Source organism: Asparagus officinalis, chromosome 5 (genome assembly GCF_001876935.1).
Source record: "Asparagus officinalis chromosome 5, Aspof.V1, whole genome shotgun sequence".
Taxonomy (NCBI): domain Eukaryota; kingdom Viridiplantae; phylum Streptophyta; class Magnoliopsida; order Asparagales; family Asparagaceae; genus Asparagus; species Asparagus officinalis.
In genome coordinates this window covers 44342985-44369911 of record NC_033798.1, presented here as the reverse complement: position 1 = coordinate 44369911, position 26927 = coordinate 44342985, and the positions used below count along the sequence as shown (strand labels likewise).

The 26927-nt window shown below is 36.4% G+C and overlaps 1 protein-coding gene across 1 annotated transcript in view; it reads left to right on the top strand.

Annotated features, from left to right (window-relative positions):
• Positions 1 to 24286, top strand: part of LOC109841774 (RNA pseudouridine synthase 3, mitochondrial) — a 36902-nt gene extending 12616 nt beyond the window's left edge. The window contains 8 exon segments of the mRNA XM_020410713.1: positions 188 to 346; positions 432 to 479; positions 568 to 648; positions 20219 to 20335; positions 20996 to 21097; positions 21183 to 21242; positions 22149 to 22307; positions 23741 to 24286. Of these exon segments, the coding sequence (XP_020266302.1) occupies positions 188 to 346; positions 432 to 479; positions 568 to 648; positions 20219 to 20335; positions 20996 to 21097; positions 21183 to 21242; positions 22149 to 22307; positions 23741 to 24115 (1101 nt within the window). The 3' untranslated portion in view covers positions 24116 to 24286.

Here is a 26927-nt window from a genome sequence, read left to right as displayed (position 1 = left end):
CCCCCCGCCCCCCCCACTTTGATGATATTATTAGTTCTATTTGCAAATTGAATTACAACTTACATTATAAAGGAATGTTTTTTCTTTTTAAATTATGGGTTTACTCTTACACTATAAAAGGGAGCAATATTTTCCCCTTCCAAATTATGCATACATTCAGTGACTATGGGTTGCAGTGTTAATGCAGATAAAGCACGATGATACGATGGAGGTTGGCATGAAGATACATCTTCCTGTGTCGGTTGCAGAGTCAAGGATAATCAAGAGATATGACACAATACCGACTGCGACTCTGAATCCTAATAAGGATGAGATAGAATACCTACAGAGGCTTGTGGTTCATAAGGCATAATTTTTTATCTTAATTTGAGTTTGATGATATTTATTTTGCTTTTGCTATTGAGATTGATAGTCTGATTGTGAAATTTCAGGACTCTGCTATAATCGTACTGAACAAGCCGCCAAAAGTCCCCGTCAAGGTCTGATTTTAGGTTTGTTGAGGAGTTCGTGTACAAAGTGTTTCTGCATTTTTGTTGTTACTAATTTTGGACTCTCTTGTTTCTCTAGGGAAATTTACCAGTCCACAACAGTATGGATGCATTGGCTGCAGCAGCACTATCTTATGGGAGTAAAGAGGGTCCTAAGTTGGTAAGTTTTAGAGTGTTTTGATTTTTTAAGATGCTTATCACTTAATAGGATAAAAATTTCACAATTTAATTTATCTATACTACTATATTAAAAACATTGTGGGGTTAGGCAAATGTGAAGGAGTGGATCGTTATTCCTGCAATTTGTTAAATAATAGATAGTTATTTTAGGAAAGGTAAGGGTAATTTGGTCATTTGACTCATCATTACGTAGGTTCCATTTCCCTCTCTCTTCCCTCTCTTGAAGGTTCCATTACTTTAGTTCTTTCCTTTCCTTCTCAAATTAAAATTTCATGCATAATACTTTTAAAATCATATGATGGAAAAAATGAAAATAATGCAACACAGTATAGGGGTGGAAATGAACAAAATAATTAATAAATAGTTCAATTATTATTCATCCAGATAATCAGTTATATTCGATTTATCTGTTCATTTAACAGTAAACAAATTATTTTTAGTATTCGATTTATAAATGAATAGAATTTAAACAAAGGTATATTTGATTCAATTGATTATTAACTATTCATCTATATTTTTTAATTTTAATTTTATAAATATAATTTGTTACAAATACCATTCGCTTGCTATTTTCCCCCTACGCATTCAGGCTCATGTTAATAACTTGATAGGCTAGGCTCATGTAAATAAGTTAATAATATGGGTCCATATAGATAATTTAATAGGACATGCCTATAACAACTTAATAGTCTAGGATTTGAAGGGTAAATATAAAATACATATAACTTAAAGGATATGTATGGAAAAAGGCCAACAATAAAATAAGAAAAAAACCCAACAAATTACAAAGGAGGATATAAAAAATGCCCGATCCTAGGATTTGAACCTAAGTGCACATTGGATATAACTCTCAACATACCACATGTGCTAACGAATATTTGAGAATAAATAGTAAGTGTGTGTGTGAAAGTAATGTGTATGAGGTGGCGGCTCATATTGCTAAATAAACTATCAAGAGATGACCATGTGATGAGCCCAGCTTGCTAGTCACATCAAAAGGTGTGGATCTCACCACTCTATTTCTTGGTAACTCATTTAGCAAAATGAGTCGCCATCTCATACCCATCATTCCCTATATATATATATATATATATATATATATATATATATATATATATATATATATATAAGTCAAATTCAAAAAGATTTCAATGTTCAAACTTCAAACCGAATTTGAATACTGAGAAATAATTTGAATTGAATCTGTATTCGATGAGATTTGATTCCACCCCTTGCACAATATAAGCTAGATAGTGATATACATACATATATATTAGTCAAATTCAAATAAGATTTCAATGTTCAAACCGAATTTGAATACTGAGAAATAATTTGAATTGAATCTGTATTCGATGAGATTTGATTCCACCCCTTACACAATGGAAGCTAGATAGTGATATATTTTAAATCAGAGTCTTATTTAACATGTATATAAATATATAATTAAAGATCTGTTTTAAAAACTAAGAAAAATATACCTTTCATAATTATGTTGATAAATTATAAAGTAATTATATCCTGATTCTTCTTGCTAAAGTCCAGCAACATATGCTTTCAAATTTCTATTTATATCACCAAATTTTTATTTGGCGGTTCAGATTTCTATTAACGTCATCAAATTTTTATTTGGTTGCTTTCTTAAAAATTCAGTTTATGTCCGATCATGTAAAATAGAGTTTTTTTTATTAATTATGTATATTGTTTAGATAAAATTTAAATTATTGGAGATAAGAAGAATCATCAAGAATTCTTTAAACTTCACCATCTAAAAAACTAGAGAACATAAAAAATAAAGAGAACAAAGTAAATAACCCAATGTGCCAAGCATCATCATAGGTTCCATAAATTAAAAACATAATAAAAATTGAAGTTTTGAGTTTTATGTAAGACGTCACGTGATAGGGCATATGTATGTAGAGGTCTATTACATGAACTTGATTTGTAAAAAGTTCAGAAAATGATAAGCCCTCAACGTGGTAATTAGTTAGCTTTTAATGGCCCCCAAAATATACCAAGGCGACTCTTGAGAGTATATAGAAATTGGGCATGACCCGACCATAAGTTGGAGGGTCATCCTGCTTAAGTCTTATATACAGTCTTTTTCAATCAATACCAAATAGCAGAATAAAGCAACATAAATAAATAACAATCAGAATCACAAGTTGACTGCAGAATCCATAGAATACCACAATAGCTAGAAGAGCATAAGGGAACAATATTGTGCAACATAGTCTTAACATAAAGTTATAACATACAGTCTTACATATCTAACAACTCAAAAGTACAACAAAAAAGATAACTAGGATAAATAGATGTACACTTCTTTTTGCATACTAGAGCTAGTCTTCATCGGGGTTTGCGGTCACCTTGCCTTTAATTGGACCGCTACTTGCGGGCGGATGCAGAAACAAGTAGGGCTTAGCGTAAGGCTTAATAGGTAACCATAATGGAAACTGGGGTACTCCATATGGGGAAAATGAAAGGATAATGTAGACAATCAAAGTTAAAACTAATTGATATTAACCATAAACTATCAATGCTCATAATATAATTGATGATTGAAATAAAACTTGCAAATATCATTAGCGAATAATCAAGCTCAATATTCAGGATTCTAAATTCCCTAATCATGAGATATGTTAATAATCACGCATGCCTTCATTTATACACCCACCGGTAAGCGTTCTCACCTACGCATTCGGTCCCCTGGGACATAATATATTATCAATCCATGAATTCAAGACCATGTTAATTAAATGCTATTAATCACGATAATAGTGTAATCGAGGCAAGATAGCACAATCAATCATGGAGTTTCAATGGCATATATTGGATTGAATAAACAAAGATAGAGCAATAAGCAAGTAATCGGCGATCAATCCACCTAAGAAGTATGTCAAATAGAACTATATGGAAGCAAAAGATTAGTATTCAACTGATCATCGAAAATGTCGAAGAATGAGGAAAGATTATGATACGTGCAACCAATATTCATAATATGGATAAGTGGGTAGTTGTAGAGAGAAGAGTGGTGTTAGTGGATAGTTGTAGAGAGGAGTGGTGTTAGTGGGTAGTTGTAGAGAGAGGAGTGGGGTTAGTAGGTAGTCGTAGAGGAGTGATGTTAGTGGGTAGAGATAATTAGTGTAGTTATATATAGTGGTTGTAACGGAGAGGATGGAAGTATATGTGAATTATTGTTTACTTATCATCTTATTCTTCTCTTTAGCTTCACCTGTTCTTTGGTTCTCCCTTCCCAGACTCCTCTGCTCCCAGACTCCTCTGCTCCCAGACTCCTCTGCTCCTCTTCTTCCTCCTCTATCAAATTCAACCACATCATTGGTATCAGAGCCGGTCCCGACCATGGACACTCGCAGCAAAACAAATGTAGAATTCCGCAACGATGTCAACGAAATCTTAGCATGACACGAGATTAGTTTCGATCAGGTGAATGCAACCTTACAAGAAGTGTTAATTGAGCTTCAAGCTCTTTGAGCCTTCCATAGTCAAAATACTAGCCCACGTGTTGAATCCTCACACTCACATACTTCTTGTCTAACACTATCAATGACCACCCTCGTCAACACCTCAAGCTGTCCTTCCCAAAATTTAACGGAGACGACCCAACGGGCTGGATTTACAAGGCAGAACAATACTTCGACTTTAAGAACATTGCACCAGACCAACAAGTTCAACTGGCCTCCTTCCATTTAGAAGGCATCGCCCTGTAATAGCATAGGTGGTTGACGAAATTTCGCGGATCACTTACATGGGATGAATTCACCAAAGTTGTCCTTCTCCGTTTTGGTCCAACAGACTACGAAGACCCGTCGGAAGCCCTAACTCGGCTTAAACAAGACTCAACTGTTGTAACTTATCAGGAAGCTTTTAAAAAGCCTTCTCATCGCGTTGACAACCTACCTGAAAATTTTCTCATTGGTTGTTTTATTGCAGGGCTTTGTGAGGACATTCGCCTCGATGTAAAAATTAAGCAGTCCAAGACCTTGGCAGATGCAATAGGAGTCGCTCGACTAATCGAGGAACGAAATCAGTTACACAAGCAACTGAGCCAACCATTTTGCTCCCAACTAAATTCTGTGGCATCAAAGGCGACCACCCCTAACCCAACAACTGGCGTATTAGGTCCTCCACCAGCTCAGAATGTGAATGCAAGTTCAAATACTACTACAACAACATTCCGTCAAATCACTAACCAAGAGGCGCGAGACCGTCGAGAGAAGGGGTTATGTTACTATTGTGATGAGAAGTTCATTCCGGGTCATTATTGTAAACGTCCACAACTATTCATGATCGATGACGATAACATTGTTCAACAAGAACCAGAGAGGCAAAAAGCAATTTCCTTTCACTATCCTTGCGGACAATGATCCTTAGGGGGGGGGGGATGATACGTGCAACCAATATTCACAACATGGATAAGTGGGTAGTTGTAGAGAGAGGAGTGGTGTTAGTGGGTAGTTGTAGAGAGAGGAGTGGTGTTAGTAGGTAGTTGTAGAGAGGAGTGATGTTAGTGGGTAGAGATAATTAGTGTAGTTATATATAGTGGTTGTAATGAAGAGGATGGAAGGTATGTGTGAATTATTGTTTACTTATCATCTTATTCTTCTCTTTAGCTTCATCTGTTCTTTAGTTCTCCCTTCCCAGACTCCTCTGCTCCCAGACTCCTCTGCTCCTCTTCTTCCTCCTCTATCAAACTCAACCACATCAGATTATTGCATGATACATCTAAGAGTCCCGCTCTTATATACACATACATGTATGCCATGTGAGATTCTAAATGACTAGGTCGTGTAGACTACCTGGCTTATAGGTTATTGCATGATAGACACTTGCTTGGCATGGATACACATGAAGCCTTATATGATGCATGACTGTGAAAAATAGTAGATTGCGGTAGCAAAAAGGAAGCCCATATGATGTTCAAAATGCATGAAACTAGTGTCATTTAATTTAACTCTTACATGTGTCTAGTTTTAGGACAGCAAAGTTTTCATTAATCCGACATTTAGAGAGTAAGCTACACTTAAAAAATGTATGGCACGGGCAGACCGGAAGTGCAGATTACATTCACAGAGCTAAGGAGCTATTTAAGGGGTCAAACAATTTCCGAATTTAGTGAAACCAAAGCTAAAATGTTCACATGCAATTCTGTTTTTAAAACATTAGTTGGATCATGAATGTGCACAAGATGCAGAGAGATATGGTCTTGAAGGTGTATAGGTGTCAGCCAGTAATATCATGCAAAAAAAACAAAACAAAACAAATATGTGTCCTGAATCACTCACTAGTTTTGGTTAACCAAAATTAATCGAAACTTAATAAATTTTCTACTGAAAGAAACATGACAAGTATATTTTCTATAACAAGAACCCTTATTATCATATCCTAACCAGAGACAAATATACGTACAAAACAATCAAGGAGGATTAGACTGTCTGTCCAGAACACATGCATCAGCTTCAACTAAGGATTCGAGATAACAAATGACATCCAAATTGCACCAAACCAGTTTCAAAAGAAAGCAACGTGAGTGAATATTCTAAAACAAAAATCCTTACTTGAAAAGGACTTGTGTTCACACAAGACTGCAGTACAAGGTGAAATCAAGGATGTCAAACCTGCCATGCACCTATACTGTGCAATGACATGTTTCACCATCATAAAAATATCACTCTAGTGGAATCAAATAAGACAGTACAGGTACATGCATATATAAAAGAGATGAAGACAAGAAATAGAACACAGAAATATTTGATAAATCTCTAAATAATCAGGTCTCAACAGATATAAAAGAAAATATGTCCAACAATCTGAAATAAATGATCCAAAATCTTAACTACAAGAGTCAACTGAAAAATACATAAGCTCTCTCAGCTCTCAAAATGTAATGCAAATCTAAACATCAATTAGAATATAAACTAAACATCTGTGGAGCAGAACTACTAAACATTTATGACGACGACTGTGCTACTTATGATCAAATACTAACAATGTGTTCTTCTAGAGACTGGAAAACGTGACTGGAGTTAAAATTATTAACATGCAAGCCCTATTGCATACATGCATGCTCTTCAAATTACCAACTAGAGCAGGAAACTTCACTATATCATAATGAGAGGCTAAACACATGCAAGATTACAACTTTCTCACTAAACAGGCATAAAGATTGCAACTTTAACATACTAGGGAGATGAAACAAGCTCAAAAGTCATTCAATCTTAAATGCAAGTGTAAAATCAGCTCAAAAATTCATGCTTGCATGATCTAGCTAGATATAGTCCATGTGAAACTCAGATTTAGACTAGAAAGGAACACCAAAAGGAGATATGGTTGACTTGTACCTAGCAGATTGGCCCTTGTCCCTTTTACTAAAAAATCCTTCTTTCTAGCTCCTAGGTTCTTCCACTAGATGAGAGAGAGAGAGAGAGAGAGAGAGAGATTAATGAGAGAGAGAGATTAATGATGGAATTTGGGGGGGTTTTTGCGCTTGGGAGTGGCTGGTCAAGAGGAGGGAGGAGGGAGAGACTTATGATGAAAATATTGGGCATGAAGAAAATGGACCATAGAGAGAGATGAAGTGTATAAATAGGCAAAGTCCATGTGACTAGGAGAATATGAAAAAAAGAGGAGAGGGCTTTGTGTGAAATTTTTCCTCTCCACAATGTCAGCACAAAATTATTTAAATGTGCTTTTATATGGTTTACAAAAAGGTATTTGTCACAATGTTATCAATGCGCAAGGCGTAATGCGGGGCGCAAAATTAATTTACGCGCACATGCGCAATGCACAATGCGATGCGCGCGCCCGAGTGAAGCGAGACACACTACACAGAATTTTTCAGGATATACAAATACACATAAAGAAAGTTGTGGTCATAAAACTTCACATAAAAAAGATGTCAATGGCTTAAAATAAATAATATAAATTACCAAAGTCATAAATAGAGCCTTAGTCATAGTACTAACTCACTTAAGCAGTTCACTAATATCGATAAAAATGTTCCCTCCTCGATGATGAACCACCACCATTCGAAGATCCCCACCCCTACTTGTCGACCTTAAATATCTAGCATCATCATCTTCAGCTCTCATTGCATCTCCTACAACACCAAATGTAAGGTCATGACGTAGCACGGAAGTAGTAGCCTCAGAATCCACCAAGGACAATCTTCGAATCTACGAAGAGCTTCAAATACACAAAGTAAATGTTAAAGAAAAAATAAATTTTTATTGATTAGAAGTTATGCCTCTAGGACTTACAAGACTCTACTTAAATAGAAAAAACAAGACTTCTACAAGGACTCAAAACTCCTACAAGGACTCAAACTTTACCAAAAATAGTAAAAGAATTCCTAAAACATTAAAACTCCTAAAAATGCTCCTTATGACTAGGAAAGTCCACCGGTCAAATTTAAGATCAAATCGGATTTGTTTCCTAATCAATACAGACTCCTAAAACATTACTAAAAATAGTAAAAACGGACAAAAATGCAAATATCTTTCAAACCGTAAGGAATTTGACGAAATGGAGAAAGCAAACTGAACCCTTACGGGTGAGTTTGGTTGGCTCCGTCTCGTCGAGATAGTCGATTTTTATATATAATTCGTCCAATTCCGACGTACGGTTTGAAAGTTATGGTCATTTCTTCGTAGCAAGTTATTTTTCTCAACCGGGCCCGCGTTTGCGCTTACAGCTGTCCCACTTTAACATAAACATGTCTGTCGTGTGCTCTACATTAGTTTACGGGTATGTTTGGTTGACTTTGTCTCGTCGAGATAGTCAATTTTCATAAATAATTCGTCCAATTCCGACGTACAGTTTGAAAGTTATGGTTGTTTTTTCATAGCAAGTTATTTTCCTCGATCGGTCCCGCGTTTGAGCTTGCGACTGTCCCACTTTGACATAAACATGACTGTCTTCGTAGCAAGTTATTTTTCTCGACCGGGCACGCGTTTTAGCTTGCGATTGTCCCATTTTGACATAAACATGTCTGTCGTGTGCTCTACATCGGTTTACGGGTTGGTTTGGTTGGCTCCGTCTCATCGAGATAGTCAATTTTTATATATAATTCGTCCAATTTCGATGTACGGTTTGAAAGTTATAGCCGTTTCTTCATAGCAAGTTATTTTCCTCGACCGGTCCCGCGTTTGAGCTTGCGATTGTTCCACTTTGACATAAACATGTCTGTCGTGTGTTCTACATCAGCCCCCCTGCTTGGAAAGAGCTCGACCCCGAGCTTATACTTACATGAACAACTGATTCTTCTGGCGGATAATACTCAAACAAATCTGTAACATTGAAACTAGGAGAGATACCCAAATTTGTAGAAAGATCAACCTCATAAGCATTGTCGCTAATCTTTTTTAGTATTTTGCATGGATCATATTTCTTATTTTTCAGCTTGTTGTAGGTATCCACAGGAAAACGTTCTTTTCACAGAAACACCATCCTCATGTCTCCCTCTTCAAACACCTTCCTCCTGTGTCGATCAACATCAGCCTTATATTTAGCATTAGACTGCTCTATCTTCTCCTTTACTTCCTGTTGGATAGCCCGTATCTTTTCAACCGTATGATATGCTGGAACACTCTGTTCGAGAAGCTCAGGTAGTGGAGCAAGGTCAAGATAATGATTCAGAAGTCTTCCATGCACAATCACGAAGGGAGCCTTGCATGTAGTTCGATTCTCCATACAGTTATAAACAAACTCAGTATGTGCCAGAGCAAGATCTTATTGCTTTGGACGATCGCCAGAGATGGATCTAAGAAGGTTACCGGGAGTGCGATTTACTACTTCAGTTTGACTATCCGTTTGAGGGTGGTAAGTAGTACTGAACTTAAGAGAAGTATTGAATCGCTGCCACAAAGTCCTTCAAAAGTTAGATAAGAACTTAGAATCACGATCGGATGTGATGGATTGTGGCACTCCATGAAGGCGAACTATCTCCTGAAAGAAAAGATTGGCAATGCGGCTAGCATCTGTAGTCTTCTTGCATGGAATAAAGTGCGCCATCTTTGAAAACCTATCAACCACAACAAAAATAGAATCCATACCTCGTTGGGTTCTAGGCAGTCCCAACATAAAGTCCATAGAAATATCATGCCATGGCGCATCATGAACAGTAAAGGTGTATACAATCCTGTATTCTGAGACTGTCCCTTAGCAACTTGACAAACTGGACAACGCCACACATTTTTTTGCTTCCTTCTTCAGCTGAGGCTAGTAATATCGCTCTTCAATAGAAGCAATCGTCTTATCTCGCCCCAAGTGTCCTCCTAGCCTGTCAGCATGAAGGTATCGAATTATCTGCTCTTTTAGTGAACTCTGGGGTATGCATAATTGATCACCATGAAATAAATAACCATCCTGAATATGAAAGTCTTTGACTGATTTATTTTGTTGGCAGTCATCCCAAATCTCCTTAAAGTCTTCATCCTCTGCATACAGCTCCTTTAGATACTCAAATCCAATCACTTCTGTCTGTAAAGTCACCAACAAACCAGCTCTCCAACCGAGTGCATCTGCAACCATATTCTGTTGCCAGGATTTGTGCTTCAAAACAAAGGTGAAACGTTGAAGATACACGATCCAACGAGCATGCATACGATTGATGGTAGTCTGACTATTAAGGGACTTCAGGGCCTGATGATCAGTATGAAGCAGAAACTCACGTGAGATCAAATAGTGCTCCCAATACTTCAAAGACTGAACTATGACATATAACTCTAGTTCATATGTGGTCCACTTCTGCTAAGCTTCGCTGAGTTTCTCGTTGTAGAAAGTAACTGGATGTCCTTCTTGAGATAAAACACCACCAATTCCTACGATGGAGGCATCACAATCAACTTTAAGCACATTTTGAAAGTCTGGAAGTGCAAGTACTGTGTACGGTGGACAATTTCTCCTTGATTAATGCAAAACTACGATCCGCTTTTACTCCCTAATTAAACTTGCATTTCTTCATGCATTCAGTGATAGGAGCTATAATACTGTTGAAATTTTTAACAAATCTCCTATAGAACGTTGCTAGGCCATGAAAACTACGAACCTCACTGACAGTCTTCGGTGTAGGCCAATCTCAAATAGCACGCACCTTCTTCATCAACATGGATGCCCTCTGCACCAACGACAAAGCCTAGGAATACAAGACTGCTGGTCATGAAGTTGCACTTCTTCATATTGATGTACAACTTGTTTTCCTGCAAAACTATTAGTATCTTCCTCAAGTGATCCAGATGTGCAGTTTTGCTCTGGCTATAAATTAGGATATTATCGAAGTAAACTACAACGAACTTTCCAATAAAGGGTTTTAATACCTGATCATCAAACGCATAAAAGTGCTAGGAGCATTAGAAAGGTCAAAAGGTATGACTAACCATTCATACATGCTTTTTTTGTCTTGAAAGCAGTCTTCTACTGATCTCATTCTCTTATCCGAATCTGATGATATCCACTCTTGAGATTTATCTTGGAGAACATTTTTGATCTAGACAACATATCTAACATGTCTTCTAGTCGTGGGATAGAAAATCGATACTTCGCGATGATCTTGTTGATAGCCCTACTGACCACACACATGCACTACTCTCTGTTCTTTTTCAGGACTAATAACACTGGCACGACACACAGACTCATGCTAGGTCGTATAAGGCCTTTCTGGACGAGGTCATCCATCTGTTTCTGTAAAATCTCTCCTTCCTTTAGGCTCATCTGATAGTGTGGCAAATTTGGTAGCCGCGATCCCGGAATAAGATCGATCTGATGTTGAACGTCTCGACGTATTGGTAATTCAGAAGGAAGATCGTGGGGCATAACTGTATCAAATTGCTGCAAGAGGGTCTGTACTTCAGGTGGAATTTTGACAGTGACATAATCCTCTTTTCCCGAGACAACAAGAGCATAAACCTCATCGGACTGTTTCACATCTTTCATAAAGTCTTCATTGTCAACGACTAAAAAAAAGTCTTTTTTTCAGCAACATTGGTTTTGACAGTCCCTTCTCGGTTAGAGGCTTGAGCACAATTCGTCGATCATCTTTCTTAAATATATAAACATTATCCTTCCCCCTATGTGTGGCATCAACATCAAACTGTCATGGTCTGCTTAACAACATATGACATGCGTCTATCTCAACTACATCACACGTCTCATCGATATAAGTTCGACCAATGAAAAAAGATACTCGACACACCTCATCAACCTGCACGTCATTACCCTTACGAATCCAACCGATCTTGTAAGGAGCGGGGTGCTTTTCCGTCTTCAAACCTAATTTCTCCACCATACGTCGAGAGACAATACTTTCACTGCTCCCACTATCAATGATAACATCACAGATCTTCTGTTTCACTGTGCATCTCATGCGGAAGATGTTATGCCTCTGCGATGATTCTTCTGTCTTTAGGGCTAATAATAGTCGCCGCACAATACATGAGAGTTGTTCCCCATCATCATCAGGATCCAATCCACCATCATAGTCTTCAGCATCGTCTTGGTCTACGACCTCGTCTTCATGATCCACCATATTCACAACACCTTTTTTAGGGCACTGATTGGATCGATGACCAGGTTGTTCACATCTATAGCACTTGATCGGGTTAGGCTTGACATATGGGTTCGATAGTGTAATCTTCTTTGCTGTTGTCGCTAGACCCTTTGCCTTCTCCTTTGTAGCATCTTGATCAGAAACAGTTTGAGACTGTTTATTTTCACTACGATTCGCGACCCGTCAGAAGCTGCCCATGATCCTTTACTATTTCGTCAGAGTTGTCGCTCCACCTTCTCAGCTAGGCTAACCGTGTTTGCTAATGTATAGGTCTACTGTAAAGATACACGATCCTGAATCGCCATCCTCAATCCCCCTGTATATCGGGACATCTGTTGGGCCTCGCTCTCATTTTAAGTTGTTGCGTGATGACAGTCGATAAAACTCCTACGTGTACTCATCCACAGTTCTTCCACTTTGCTTACAATTCTGGTATTGTCCAAATAAAACTTTTTCATAATCTTGGCAAGAAACGGGCTCTCAGTAGTTTCATCTTTTCCTATCTATCGACCTTCAGCTTTCCTTGACGAGATCGATTTAGACAAACAGATTCCCACCAAGCTAAAGCTCCACCTTTGAGTCGGTAGGCCACTAATTTTATCTTACGCTCTTTTGTGATCTCCATATACTCAAAGAATCTCTCTACTTCTGCAATACAGTCGAGGAATTCTTCGATATGAAGTTGCTCGTTGAAAGATGGCATATCCATCTTCATCTTGAAACCTTCAGCGTCATAATTATCCCTTCGTCGACGGTCTCTGCGATAAACACCGCGGCGTGGGGCTGTATAGTTATCTTCCTCGTTGTCGGATTCATCATATGGAGTCGAATCACGTCGTTGGCGACCATCAACGCGATTTTGAACTCCCGTCGTGTTCAGACGCTCTACTGCCGTCGCAAGTCACTCCATGACAGTCTTCATCTGATTAACACCAGTCTTTAGCACGTCGAACTCAGTTCGAGTAATAGAGGCTTCATCACCTGCCATTGGATCAGGGGCACAAGGCTCTGATACCAATTGACATAGTACGGAAGTAGTAGCCTCGGAATCCACCAAGGACAATATTCGAATCCACGAAGTAAATATTGAAGAAAAATAAAATTTTATTAATTAAAAGTTATGCTTATAGGGCTTACAAGACTGTACTTAAATAGAAAAAAAATAATACTTCTACAAGGACTCAAACTCTTACAAGGACTCAAACTTTACCAAAAATAATAAAAGAATTTCTAAAACATTAAAGCTCCTAAATAGACTCCTTATGACTAGAAAAGTCCATAGGTCAAATCTGAGATCAAATCAGATTTGTTTCCTAATCAATACAGACTCCTAAAATATTACTAAAAATAGTAAAAAACAGACAAAAATACAGATATCTTTCAAACCGTAAGTAATTTGACGAAACAGGAAGCAAACTGAACCCTTACGCGTAGGTTTGGTTGGCTTCGTCTCGTCGAGGTAGTCAATTTTCATAAATAATTCGTTCAATTCCGACGTACGGTTTGAAAGTTATGACCGTTTCTTTGTAGCAAGTTATTTTTCTCGACCGGGCTCGCGTTTGAGCTTGCGACTGTCCTACTTTGACATAAACATGTCTGTCGTGTGTTCTACATCAGGTCATCCTCACCCTCGACCAAGTCATTTTCTGTATTGTCACTTTCACCAAATTTTCCCAGCAACCACTCCTTGCTTTCATCTATATCAGGCAACTTGATCGGATCAATGACATCTCTACAGTCAAATCTCTCCTTCAAAGCTTGGTTGTACATGCAATATACAAGATCTTGCAACCTTTTATGATCCAATCTATTCCTCTTTTTGTCGCGTATCTGTAGTTCCTACATAGTAGTTAATTTAATATACTATATCTTTAAAAGGAATGAATCAATTTTGTTGTATTAAAAGAAACTTAGCATAATTGCTCAAAGGTATTCCAATTTCTTTCACATCTTGAGGAGCTACAAGTTAGGCTAAGAACTCTTACAACAAGCTTCTACAACTCTGGTGCTGATGCACTATAGGACTCTCACCAATCAGCTGTCAATATAGATTATTAGATAGTGTTAACAACATATTTTTATTTCCTATAGAACACGTAGTAAATTGAGGAATAGATTATTGATATTTACCTGGAGACTTTTTTTCCCGGTTTTTCTTGGCTATATCCATACCAAAAAGACCCCCAGCATTTCTGTATATATCTAACTGTTTGTCAACCTTGTCTTGCTCATTAATGGGCACCATCTTCTCAATGACTTGATAAATGCCTTTCATAACCTCATCATCCCCTTGTATATTAGGGTGATCATAGAAAAATGTAGGATTAAAGTAATATCCTACAGCGTGCAAAGGCTGATGAAGCTGATGTTGCCACCTCAATGATTTCAAAAACATGTGCATATTTTGTTTCATCATCATTAATGGTTCTTGTAATAACCTCCTTCATCGTCTCATAAATATAACTCATAACAGGCCTCTTCTCACTGTCAACCAGCTTCAAAACACGGACTAGAGGAGCTGTGAACTTAATAATACGAATAATATTGTTCGAGAAAGAAAGCATGTGAACTATCCTCTCAGCTGATTTGCCCTTTGGATCTCTTGCCCACTTACTTTGTTTTCATTTTTTCAAGTTGAACATCTTTCTAAGATTGTTTTTTTGCTTGTGGATGCTGGACAAAATCATAAAGGAAGTTACAAATCGTATCATTGCCGGTCGGAGGAGCTCTCTATAGTTAGTTTGACCTCTCATCAATTTCAAAACCCACCATGTGAGTAGATGAATCCCGTCAACTCCATAGCTCGACTCAAACTCGATTTCACAAATGGTAATTTGCTAATATCCTTCAACATAAGATTGATACTATTTACAACACACAGGGTCCAATATAAATGAGGCTATTTAGCCTCCAACAATTTTCCTATATCAAAATTAAAATCATGATCAGAATTGAATAACAAGCATAAATTACTCATAATGAAAATAAACTCAATATCTAAATTTTTACCTGCTAGTTTGAGACTAGAATGATTATCTGAAACAATCTGCATAACATTCTGAGGTTTCTATCAGCTTAATCTGCTCATCAAATATCTGATACATTCTTTCACCCGTCTTTATCTCCTCGGAAGCATCAATAGAAGAAAAAAATATTGTACCAAGAGGAGAATTTGGGAGAAAATTGAACAATGACCTATCTTTTCGGTCACTTCAACCATCTGACATGAAAGAACAACCTTTGGTGGCCTACACTTTTTTATGAGGTTTCATCAAATCTTCAGTGTATTTTTCTCCTTAAGCAAAGACTCCCGTAAGTGGTGGAATGTCGGAGACGGCTAGTTCAGCCAAAAGCTCCCACAGACTTCAACATAATTCTGAATGACCTAAGCTGTGCTGCATTAAAGGGAATGTCGGTTTGATACCACTAACGAGCAATGTCTTGGTGCACTTTAGCTATTGCATCTTTGTTGAGGCTTTCATCAATACGCGTTTGCCTCAACTTACGTCTTTTGTCATTCTTAGCGACCTCTAGCGCTAGATCAAAGGTGAGAAATGCATCCATCGGCTACTTCCTCTTTGTTGAAGACCCCACACTATTCAAGCCCAAACTTCCCCTTCCTCTTGCTATTATGGAAGATGATCTATGAGTAGGAGCCAATGGACCTTTCCCCTTGTCTCTAGTTACTTGTAGTTGTTCCTCTTCAAGCTCCTCATATTCATTGATCTCTACCATATTTTCATCTCCAAGCTCCGGAAGGTAATCATCCATAATTTGTTATCTTCTAGCACTCTCTTGCCTTTCTTCATACTCCTTTAGCTCTTCAACTACACCAGGAGGGGCTATTTGACAAATAGAAACATTTTTGCGTTTCCTTTTGTCCCAATAAGATGCTCCTTTTGTCTTGATATATCGCCATTTGTGATCTTATTACAAAATATGCACTTGTGTTTGTTGACATTTCCTTCGTCCACAAGTGAAGTGTATTTCCACGTAGGATCATGTCTTCTCCCACTACCGGCTGATGAAGACATACCTAATTACTTACGCAAAAACACATAAATTAACAACTTTACTACGTAAGTACATAGATTTAGTGAATCACACTTCTACTTTAATTTTCATTATTTTATAATCATACAAGTTATACATAATCATATTAGTGTATTGCATCACTAACAATTTCATCACTAACAATTACATTGCTAATTTACTATTTACATGTTACAAAAGGAAAATCAGCTACGACGGCTAGTGGCCAATGTTTTAAATATCGGATATCGGGTTCATGTCGGACAGCTAAAATCTATGTCGGATAGCGGAAATCAGGGATATATCAGCGGACATGAACTAAATATCGGATTACCATATCGGGTGGTGCGTATATATATAATATCATGTCCTAAATATAATCTAAGTATTCCTAAATTCAATATAAGCATACTTTATAAATTCTAGAGGCAGCGCCGACGATGGGTGGATTCCGACGTCGTAGGGAGGCAGTGCCGATAATGAGATGTCGCAGGGAGGCAAAGCCGGGACTCTTCTACTTCTTCTGCTCGGGATCCTTCGGATGAGTCACCGACCACTCTCTTCCCTTTATCCCGGCGATAGGATACCTTACTGCCCTGGGGTTCGGTTGGGGTTTGTATTTCGAGGCGTAACGGGAGATGGATGACGGGGGTTCGAGATGGAGGTGGGGAAGGGTGTCGTCGTCCACGAAAGAAATGATCGGTTTTCAAGTCCGCTGTAGTACTAAATTTTCTTTTCTTTCTATCGGGTTCATAATAAACCCTTAAACATGAGAATGGGTCAAACGAGTTTGGGTTTTTATCACTAAACCCAAACTTGATAACAAAAAACAGATCTAAAAAAAATTCATATCAGCCGATTTTTCAGCCAAAAATCGGCCAATATGCCCGATATGTCCGCGATATTTTCGATTTGGCCCTGAAAACCAACATACGAGTTGAGAACGTCCATGTCGTGTCGCTCAAGCCCTCAAACCGACATGTCGACTGATACGTCGGACATGTCGGTCGACATTTAAAACCTTGCTGGTGGCAACAATATTCATTAGTCTAAATTCTCAAAACAATGTTAAATGAACAATATAGCAACAAGCATCTAATAATCAACCAGACTGTTACTGTAGCAGCAACAACAGTACTTTTACTGTATCAGCAGCAGTATGGCAGTCATTTCAAAAGAAAAAGGAAAAGAAAGAAAAAAAAATAGAAGGAAAAAGTATCGTTACTGTAGCAGCAGCAGTAGGGCAGTCAGTTCAAAAGAAAAAGAAAAACAAAAGAAAAAAAAGAAAGAAAATTAGAAGAAAAATATCTAATAATCAACCAAACGGCACCACACTGTAGCAGCGGTAGTAGGGCGGTCAGTTCAAAAGAAAAAGAAAAAGAAAGAAAAAAAGAAAAAAAATTAGAAGAGAAAGGAGCTGCAGCTGTGGAAAAAAGATAATAAAGAAGAAGAAGAAGAACTGAAGAAGAAGAAGAACTGAAGAAGAAGAAGAAGAAAAAGAAGAAATAGAGAGGGACTGATCTGGGTGTTGCTGTTGTTGTTGCCTGCCTTTCGCGGTGTTGCTGTTGCTGTCCTACAAAAGTGAGAGGAAACAGTGGAAAAAAGAAACCTTAGCTCTTAGCCGACCAGATTGGATGAGTTAAGTGTAGTGGGAATCGGGTCTAGACCCAATAACCCGCTATTTCTAAATTAAAAAAACCCCTTAATCTGCTATTTCTCAAGCGCGCACCCCATGCAACGCGCGAGGCGCTTGCAGGGTGCTCCCAGGAGTGCGCCTGAGGGAAGCGCTTGCGGGGCGCTCCCAGGAGCGCGCCTTAGGGAAGCACAGCGCCCTGCAGCTGTGCTTGTGCGGCGAAGCGCATCGCGCCTCAAGCGCGCACCTCAGATCGCCTCTAATAACAGTGATTTGTCACTTGGAATAGCTCTAATCAAGGCTTTAGACTTGGGTAATTAGGGTTTTTATGCCAACGATTATCATGAATACTATAACTTGATTAATAACTTTAATGAGACCAACTAATATTGTCATACTATAGGGTTATATGCATTGAAATTGCCGATATAAGGTCGGTACCGATAACGGTATCCAATTATTGAAACGAAAAAGATTTGAGATCTTACATAGCTGGCAGTGACATTTTTACTCATGTGGGCCCACTGAATTCCTTCATCTGCTACACGATAGGATAAGGCTCTGGAGAGCGTTATCTCTAAAATTCATTGAATTATATTTTTCACTTTATTTTTTTAAACATGAGAACGCTAATTAGTGATGAAGCTTGATACTCGTGGAACTTGAAAATTTTGACCTTGAGTAGTAAAAATGGGAGTTTCCACAAGGATAAGGAAATGCTTTGTAAAGTTAGATTTTATACACACATGTATAAAAAATAGATGGCTTATACAAGTACTATACAATTGGTACATATTGTATGGTTGGCGTTATATTTTAACTTGTAGCACTAGGCTGATGTGGCACTTACCGTGATTTGTTGCAAAATGCCATCTTCTACAATTGAGTAAGTGATAATTATGGACAAGAGTTAAACTATTATTGCACTACAACACAAAAAAACGGAACTTTTTTAAAATGCAGAGGAGTTATGAGTTTCTATGGATCCCATTTCTTTGTGTGTAGTACATGACTATTGTCATACTCTTATTCCAATTCTACTAGAATTCAGTGAATCCATCACCATTTAGAGGTTCAAATATTGCTGTTGAAAAACTATATTTGTTCAAAATATGGCGGGGAAGTAATGATATAAACTTGTTTAAATTTATACATGAAAAATCAAATGCCTAAATTTTTTGATTATTTCTTTCTAACTTTCAAGAGTAAACTTAATTTACGTATCTTATTCAAAAAATATATAGAATAAACGAACAACCAATCTACGATATATAAATATTTTTAAATCTAACTCCATTACAAAAGCATTTAGAAACTTATTCTAACTTTGCTCAGGCCACACAAAAAAAAGAAAAACAAGAAAAAAAGTTCATCACAATTTATAATAAAAAATGCAACTATGTACGCCTAGCGATGATAACCCTCGAGAAGACTGACACCATAGTTTATTGTGAACTCTGATCTCTTGCTCAAACAGATATTTGCCCAACAAAATAAAATTAGAAATTAGAGAAATTGTAGAGAATTGTTGAGGAATAATAGAGAGTTTGCTCACTATTTTCTTATGTTCTTCATCTTTCTCTGAGATCCCTTTAATAGCCTTCTAGAATAGTGGTTCCTTGATTTCTTCCGTTTAGTATTCATCGCCAGGGGAGTTGCTCGCCTGAATGTATTCTTATTTGTTTTGAGTTTTGAAATTTTTCATGGAAAGAAAAATAATAAAGTGACTTAAAAGAAAAAAAAAAGATTTAAAGTAAACCATTAGAAAGAAGCTAGATGTTTACATATAATAGCGCATAAATTTAAAAGTAAATCGAGGAGAAATGGTTTAAATGGCCTATATGAATTATTGGATGTTTGGTTGACAGATTCGTGGTTGTTGACTTGTAAGACAAAGGATGAATATAATTGTGGTTGGATGAATGTTGTCATAAATTTATTTATCCATTAGTTGTTCAGAAAATAAGGATTAACTGGAGAAAAGGCTTAATGAGAAATTCTTCTAGAATAAGTTTTATTCATAAAGGCTTAATTAGATTTTCTTCTAGAATTCATAATACAAACTCGAGACAAAATATTTATTACATTTTAAAATTTCGGAGAGTTGAAAGAGGTAGCCAACTTTAATGTCCAGTGACTTCAGTCAATATCCTGATTGGTATTCAACGATTTAAGCTCTACGAGACATATGTAGCTTGCAATCTTTTAGTGGTAGGTGAGCATAAAAAGTAGCTCGCAGGGTGTAAAAGAGAGAAAGAAAGGGTGATCTTTCAATGTGCATATCTTTTATATTAATCCCCTTCAATCCCTTGTTTATGGCAGGTACATCGGCTTGATAGAGATAGCAGCGGCCTACTATTATTGGGAAGAAAAAAAGAAAGCATTGCTAGGTTGCACTGGCTGTTTAGTGACGTTAATCTAGCCAAGATGTCTTCGCAGGTATTTATCTATGCATTTTTTGTGAATACCAAAAACCAATTATGACAAATATCTCAATAAAATAAAAAAAGTCAATTGGAGATGATTAGTAGCTATAAACTCTTATGCTTGATCTCATTTCATTGATCTCTGACATATCAGGATGAAACAAGTCTTCTGAGAACCATGAAGAGAACCAAGTACATTCCTCTAGTTCATGTTACTAGGAAGATTTATGAAGGTGCTAGCCTCAGTGCATATAGTCATTCTAGACATATTTGTGAAGTACATGCCTCTAGTTGGTGTTAGTAGGAAGATTTATGAAGGTGCTAGCCTTAGTGCATATAGTCATTCTAATCATGATATACTTTAGCTTAAAATAACAACCTTAACGTGAGATGTTCATCTTTTGCTTTTTTGTGGACAACAATGACTTGGCAATGTTGGCGTGTGAGCTTAGTTTTGTGTTTAGCTCTCAACTCCTGGATGAAAACAGTACTTCTTGTTTTTACTGATCTTTAATTTTTATATCAACAAATTCGAAGGTTAATTTGCAAATAAATTTCAAAAACTGTATTATTCCTTTTTTCTACTTTTAAATAAAAAAGCATCTATTTTTCATTTGAAAATTTGACTTTCTTTTCCTTAACGAGACACTTCCTCTACTAACATGCTACCTAGGTTTGGAATGATGCTTGTGAAGCAACGACACAGAGATATTGGGCGTTGGTCATTGGTTCTCCCAAAGAAAAGCAAGGAGTAATTACTGCTCCTCTTTCGAGGGTATATTTTTCTTGATTTTTCTTGCCATATATTAGTTAGATACCTAAATAGGGGATAATTTGCCTTGCAACCATTTCATACCCAGGGGCAGATGTGGAAATATTCTCCAGAGACGCTAAGCCTAATATACTGTGCTTCTGTACAGGTTTCTATATTACTCATCTTTGTACTGAAATTGCTAATAGGGGAAGCCATGATGTACATGCAAATCTGTTGCTTTGGGGCCACTATTGAGGGAGGGCTCTAGTCCACCAACTTTTTTACCCCTTGAGGGAGGGCTCTTCCATTTTTATCACTTGAGGGAGGGCGCTTCTAAACTTAAGTGGATAAAAGCTCTCGTCCACCAACTTTTTTATTCCTTGGTTTTTGCTATGTGATTTGTGCTACGCATCAAGGCTATCTTTGAGATGTGTGCTGTAGCACAAATCTCAAAACAAAAATGTTGGACAAGAGCTCCTCTCCACTTAAATTTATTCTTGCTTTACTGTATATATTATGGTATATTTAGACGTTTTGGGTTGTAAATGTAGATACATGAGATTGTGTTTTCCTCCTGGTTCCATTTCCATTTTTAGTTGGCCAATATCCCAGCTGCTGCATCGAAGTTGACTAGAGGCATAAACATATAGGAATAAATCAACTGAAGTATCATTCGAAAAGTACGCTCTATTACATCCATAACTTCATACTTAAGAGAGTAAGGGCTAACAGTAGGTGTTACCTAACCTCATTGTTGTTACAATGTATATTAAAAGGATGCTACCATTTTGGCGGCCCACATGCCTTCACCTCCCTCCACCCTGATCATATTTATTATTCACATTTTATGAGGTGGAAACCTCTTTTGCTCATGTCCTTAATCCTAGTATTATGAATGTTTGAGACCATTTGACTACTCTCTGTAGAAAAGAGTTTTGATACTATTTTGGCTGTATTTTAATCTTATTCACAATGTGAATTACTGCAGAAGCTTTGAATCATAAGTTTTAATGATTCAAGCTATTGATTTCGTCTTTTGATTTTTTATTCTTATTGGTGAAATTGATTGCAGGTTTTCCTGAATGATGGGAAAATGGAAAGAGTAATTCTAGCACATCCTTCAGGTATGGATGGCTCTCAAGAAGCTGTAACTGAATTCCGAGTCCTGGGACCTACCATCAATGGTTGCTCATGGATTGAGCTGCGCCCACTTACTGGAAGAAAACATCAGGTAGCTCTGAATAATTTAGTCTCCTAATGACATTTTTGCTATCAGCTGGACTGATCTGTCCAAATTTATTAACAATCTTGATGATTATGTTGTACTTCCGAAAGCAGTGTTCTGGGCTGATTGATGCCAATTTTCAGTGTTTTCAAACTTGCTGCATAATTGTTCAATCCATAAAAATGTCTGTTTATGTACTGCCTACCTGAAGTGTTTATATGTAAAGTTTTCACTGATAGAGCTCTTGCAATCTTTTGGATTCCTTAGCTCGTCGCCACACCAGATGCAGGGAGGCAGATCTTCTGAACAGTATTATGTCAGTGAAGGGTGAACTTATAAATAATCTCAGTTTTTAAATTCTTTTGGACACACTGACTGTTAGAAAGACATGTAAGCTTTTTCTCCTATGCTCACACTTGTGGGAATGGGATCTTCTCTGTTGTTGCTTGCTAACCGCGCGTTGAGAGGAATTGATATTTGCATTCACCAAGGAGGCAAGGTGTTGACATATTTTACGTATACATATACATATTTACACGCACACGCACACCCAGCCAGCCAGCCACCAACACATCTTTGTATGTGTGTGTCTGCATCTTCAGTGGGATACACGGAAGCATTTTATCTTCGATAAATGATTGTCAACAAAGGAGAGTGCTTAGTTCAATGAGTGACAACATGCTAAAATATACTATAAAATGAGCTAATTTGTAAGAGGTTAGAGGTTGCTCCTATCAGGGTTACAACAAGAGATTAATTTTGCCTCACATCTTTATAAGTGTGTCTGTGTTTAAGTAAATAAATGGAGGCATTTAATCTTTGAAAAATGATTGTCAACAAATGAGACCACTGAGATCGACGACATGCTAAAAGATACTATAAAATGAGTAATCTGTAAGAGGTTAGAGGTTGCTCCTATCGAGGTTACAACAACAGACAATTAAATTTTGATGCATCAGACATGTACACTATGAGACCGATAGGCGCACCTTTGGAGAAATGATGGGATCATAGTTACTAGAGCATTGAAAACTAGAAATCTAAATGTCATGGATGGAGGCGATTAAGCATAAGGAGCTACTAATTTAATCAAGGAGACGCCCTTTTGCGAAACTGAGCAGAAGATGAGGATTCATATATCCGAAAATTTTGAGATAAAAAGTCTTTCTTGTTGTTCACTAAGTTTGTGAAGATGGTTTCCCTGTGAATGCATATAAATGATATATAATACCATTATACATCGATACACATTAAAAATCAAGTTCACATATAGTATCTGGTCTTGTACCTAACAAATAAGCTAAGATAGTGTTCGTTGCAAAGTAAGTAATCAATAACCTATTCTATAACTGTTTCACATCTGCCGTCCTCGATGATTAGTGGTTTTGGGTTGTAACTTATATGATTACTCTGTGTAATCTACTTATTCTCCTTTACAGCTCCGAGTGCATTGTGCTGAAGCACTAGGCACTCCAATCGTCGGGGACTACAAGTATGGTTGGTTTACTCACAAAAGGTGGAAACAAATGCCTCGTGTAGACTACGAACCAGCCTCTGGCGAGCCATACAAGCTCCGGAGACCAGAGGGCTTGGATGTTCAGAAGGGCAGTGTTCTATCCAAAGTCCCTTTACTTCACCTCCATTGTAGAGAGATGGTAATTCCTAATATTGCGAAGTTTATGGGTAATTCAGGCCAATGGTATGATGAAGGCAATCCTTGGTCTTCTGAGAAGCCAAGCGTTCTTCGATTTGTAGCGCCAATGCCTTCGCATATGAAAATAAGTTGGAATATTATGTCATCTTACTTGGTTTGAGTTATTTTGGGTTATAGTATTTATTTAACATTGTTTTGACGGTTTTGTATTTTAAGGACGTTGTTGAAAGAAATAGAATGTTCAATATCTGGTTGGCAGTCTGTTGTAATTTTTTTTTTTGAGTGTGGGTGCTAATTTGAATATTCGATTAAAAAAATTGTACTTGTGTTATAATATGCTGTGTTTTAACTTGTAAATTCCCAAGAAATCAAGCCGTGCGTGCATGCTTTACTTTTGCACGGTCTCGAGGTGGAGTTTATAGATGATATGTTTAAGTGGGAGAATAGGAGAATCAGAATGTACAGTATTTCTTTATGATTATCGTATATTTAAAACAAGCAAGGTTGTTGAATAATAACATAAAACACTTTTGCTCTGAAAAATAAAAGGAAGAGGAAACAAAACATTCAGAAGATCTTTTCCTTTTACCCCCCCCAAAAAAAAAGATCAACCGGACGTATAAAACATTTTCGGATCTCTCTCTATTTCTCACACATATACAATGTACGTGGTTAAACATCATGATTAGCTTATTTTGTTTATTTTCTTACTCGAATTTATTTCTCGATCCGCTTTGATAGTTTTTGTTCACTTATGTCTCTAAACATTAACATATGATTATTTATTTTCTTTGATGTTTGTTTAATTGAGCTAAACCCAATTTAAATTTTTATGTTGATGATTGAATTGACCTGAAACAATGTGACCCGAAGCCAATTGAATTATCATATTATTTGGACCGACTTGAAATCAAACTTGACTTGAGGAAGTGCAGTGTTGCAAAAGTAAAAAAAATACTTTAGAAAAATAGCGTTATAAAATAAAGATGAATAATTAAAGCTAATAAGACAAGATCAGTTAAAAGTGGGCTAAAACAACACAAGAGAATGTGGAGTTTGTTCGTAATCCTTGATAGAATTTATAAAAAAGTCATAAATTAAGATTAATGCTAACTCCAGTATAGTTTTATACGAGAATAGCATCCACATAAGCATATAAAAGTACTAAAAAAAAGTTCATGAAAATCCCTTCTAAAAATTCCTAATTTACTTAGAAAAATAAATTATTATATAAAATATTTAGAAAATAGTGTCTTTCATTTGTTCTGTTTCATTTTTTATTGATGTGACATCAATCCTTCTCTACCTTTATCCTTTTTAATAAAATTAGACTACATTTAGATACTAAAAATAGATAGTAAACCTTAAATTGGAAGTTAAATTTAGATATTTTAATGAAAGAAAATAAAACAACTACTCTTTTCTTTGCTAAGTTTTAAAATTTTAGTCTTTTTTTGTGATTTTGAATTTTGAGAGTTTGTTTTGCAAATTCTAAATCTTTGAGATTATTTTTAAAAAAATTTAAACTTTAATTTGGGTGCTTGTAATTTTCATATTTCATATGTTGGTGGTAAGTTTTCGAGTGTTAGGATATTTCTTGCAACTCCGAAATTTTAAGAGTGTTTTTTCTAATTATTAAAACTATGAGTTATTTTTTATAAATTCAAAATTTTATCAGTTTGTTGATAATTCCTAGATTTGATATGTAATGGTTATAGGTTTTGAAAATTTGGGGTTTTTTTAATGATTTTTAACTTTTGAAGGACTTGTCTTGCAATTTTTATTACTTTAAGGTTATTTTTTGCAAATTTTTAAATTTCCAAGTGCTTGGTTGTAATCCATTAAATTCTTCTTTGTTGTTTGTACTTTTTAAAAATTTAAAATTTTTAGGGTGCTTTTTTATTATTGAACTTTTGAGGGTGTTACTACAACTTTTAAAATGTTGAGAGTGTTAATTACAGATTTTAATTTCTTCGAAGACTGTTATAAATTTTTAGATTACATGTTTGTTATTTTTACTTTTGAACCATCAGGATGTTTTGAGTAATTTTAAACTTTTAAGGGTAGGTTGTGCAATTTTTAAAATTTTGGGTTATTTTCAAATACTTCATATATTATAGTATGTTAGTTCTTCACGTTAACAAATTTAATACCATAGAGTTGTTTCATGTATTTTATTAATTTTATTTTTTTTTTAAATTGTTGAGCTATAGATAGTTTATATGAGACTAGAATATAATTATGATTTAGGATAAACTAAAATTTAAATGGAATATTCAAAATAGTAAAAAATAATATTGATCATGAAAAACTTATCTTGAACACGTGCTTTTATTAAAAAAATATAAATGTGTATATATATATATATATATATACTAATATATATATATATACTAATATATATATATATATATAATATAATATATAATGTTATATGAGTATGTATATAGTATATATACTGAGAAAAACGGGAGGTGGCTGCAGCGTAGGAATTTCCATACGCCTGCAAGGTGTATGACATGTGAGCCCACACCGAGTGAGCTAGCTAGGGGGGTTCCAACATGTCATCACTTGCCCAGCGTCAGGAAATTTCCATAACGCTGCCAGCGTCACCTCCCAGATTTCTCTTCTCTCTCTCTCTCTCTCTCTCTACTCTCTCTCTCTCTGCTCTCTCTATACTATTTATATATATATATATATACATATAATATAATTTATATCATATATATATATATATTATATATATATATATATGAATACAGCGTAACGCGTATCTTATATAATAGTATAGGGCTTGCGGAGTCACTAGAATCCCTTTGCAATAGCCTCTTTTCTGACCCTAATATGGGACCTTAGTGTGGGACACGCTGAGCTGGGCTGGTTCCAACCTCGGCCAATTAAGAAATAATGATAGCCCGTAAACACGGGCACAATCCCAACCACAGACACATCTCTCATTTGCTAGCAGTGCA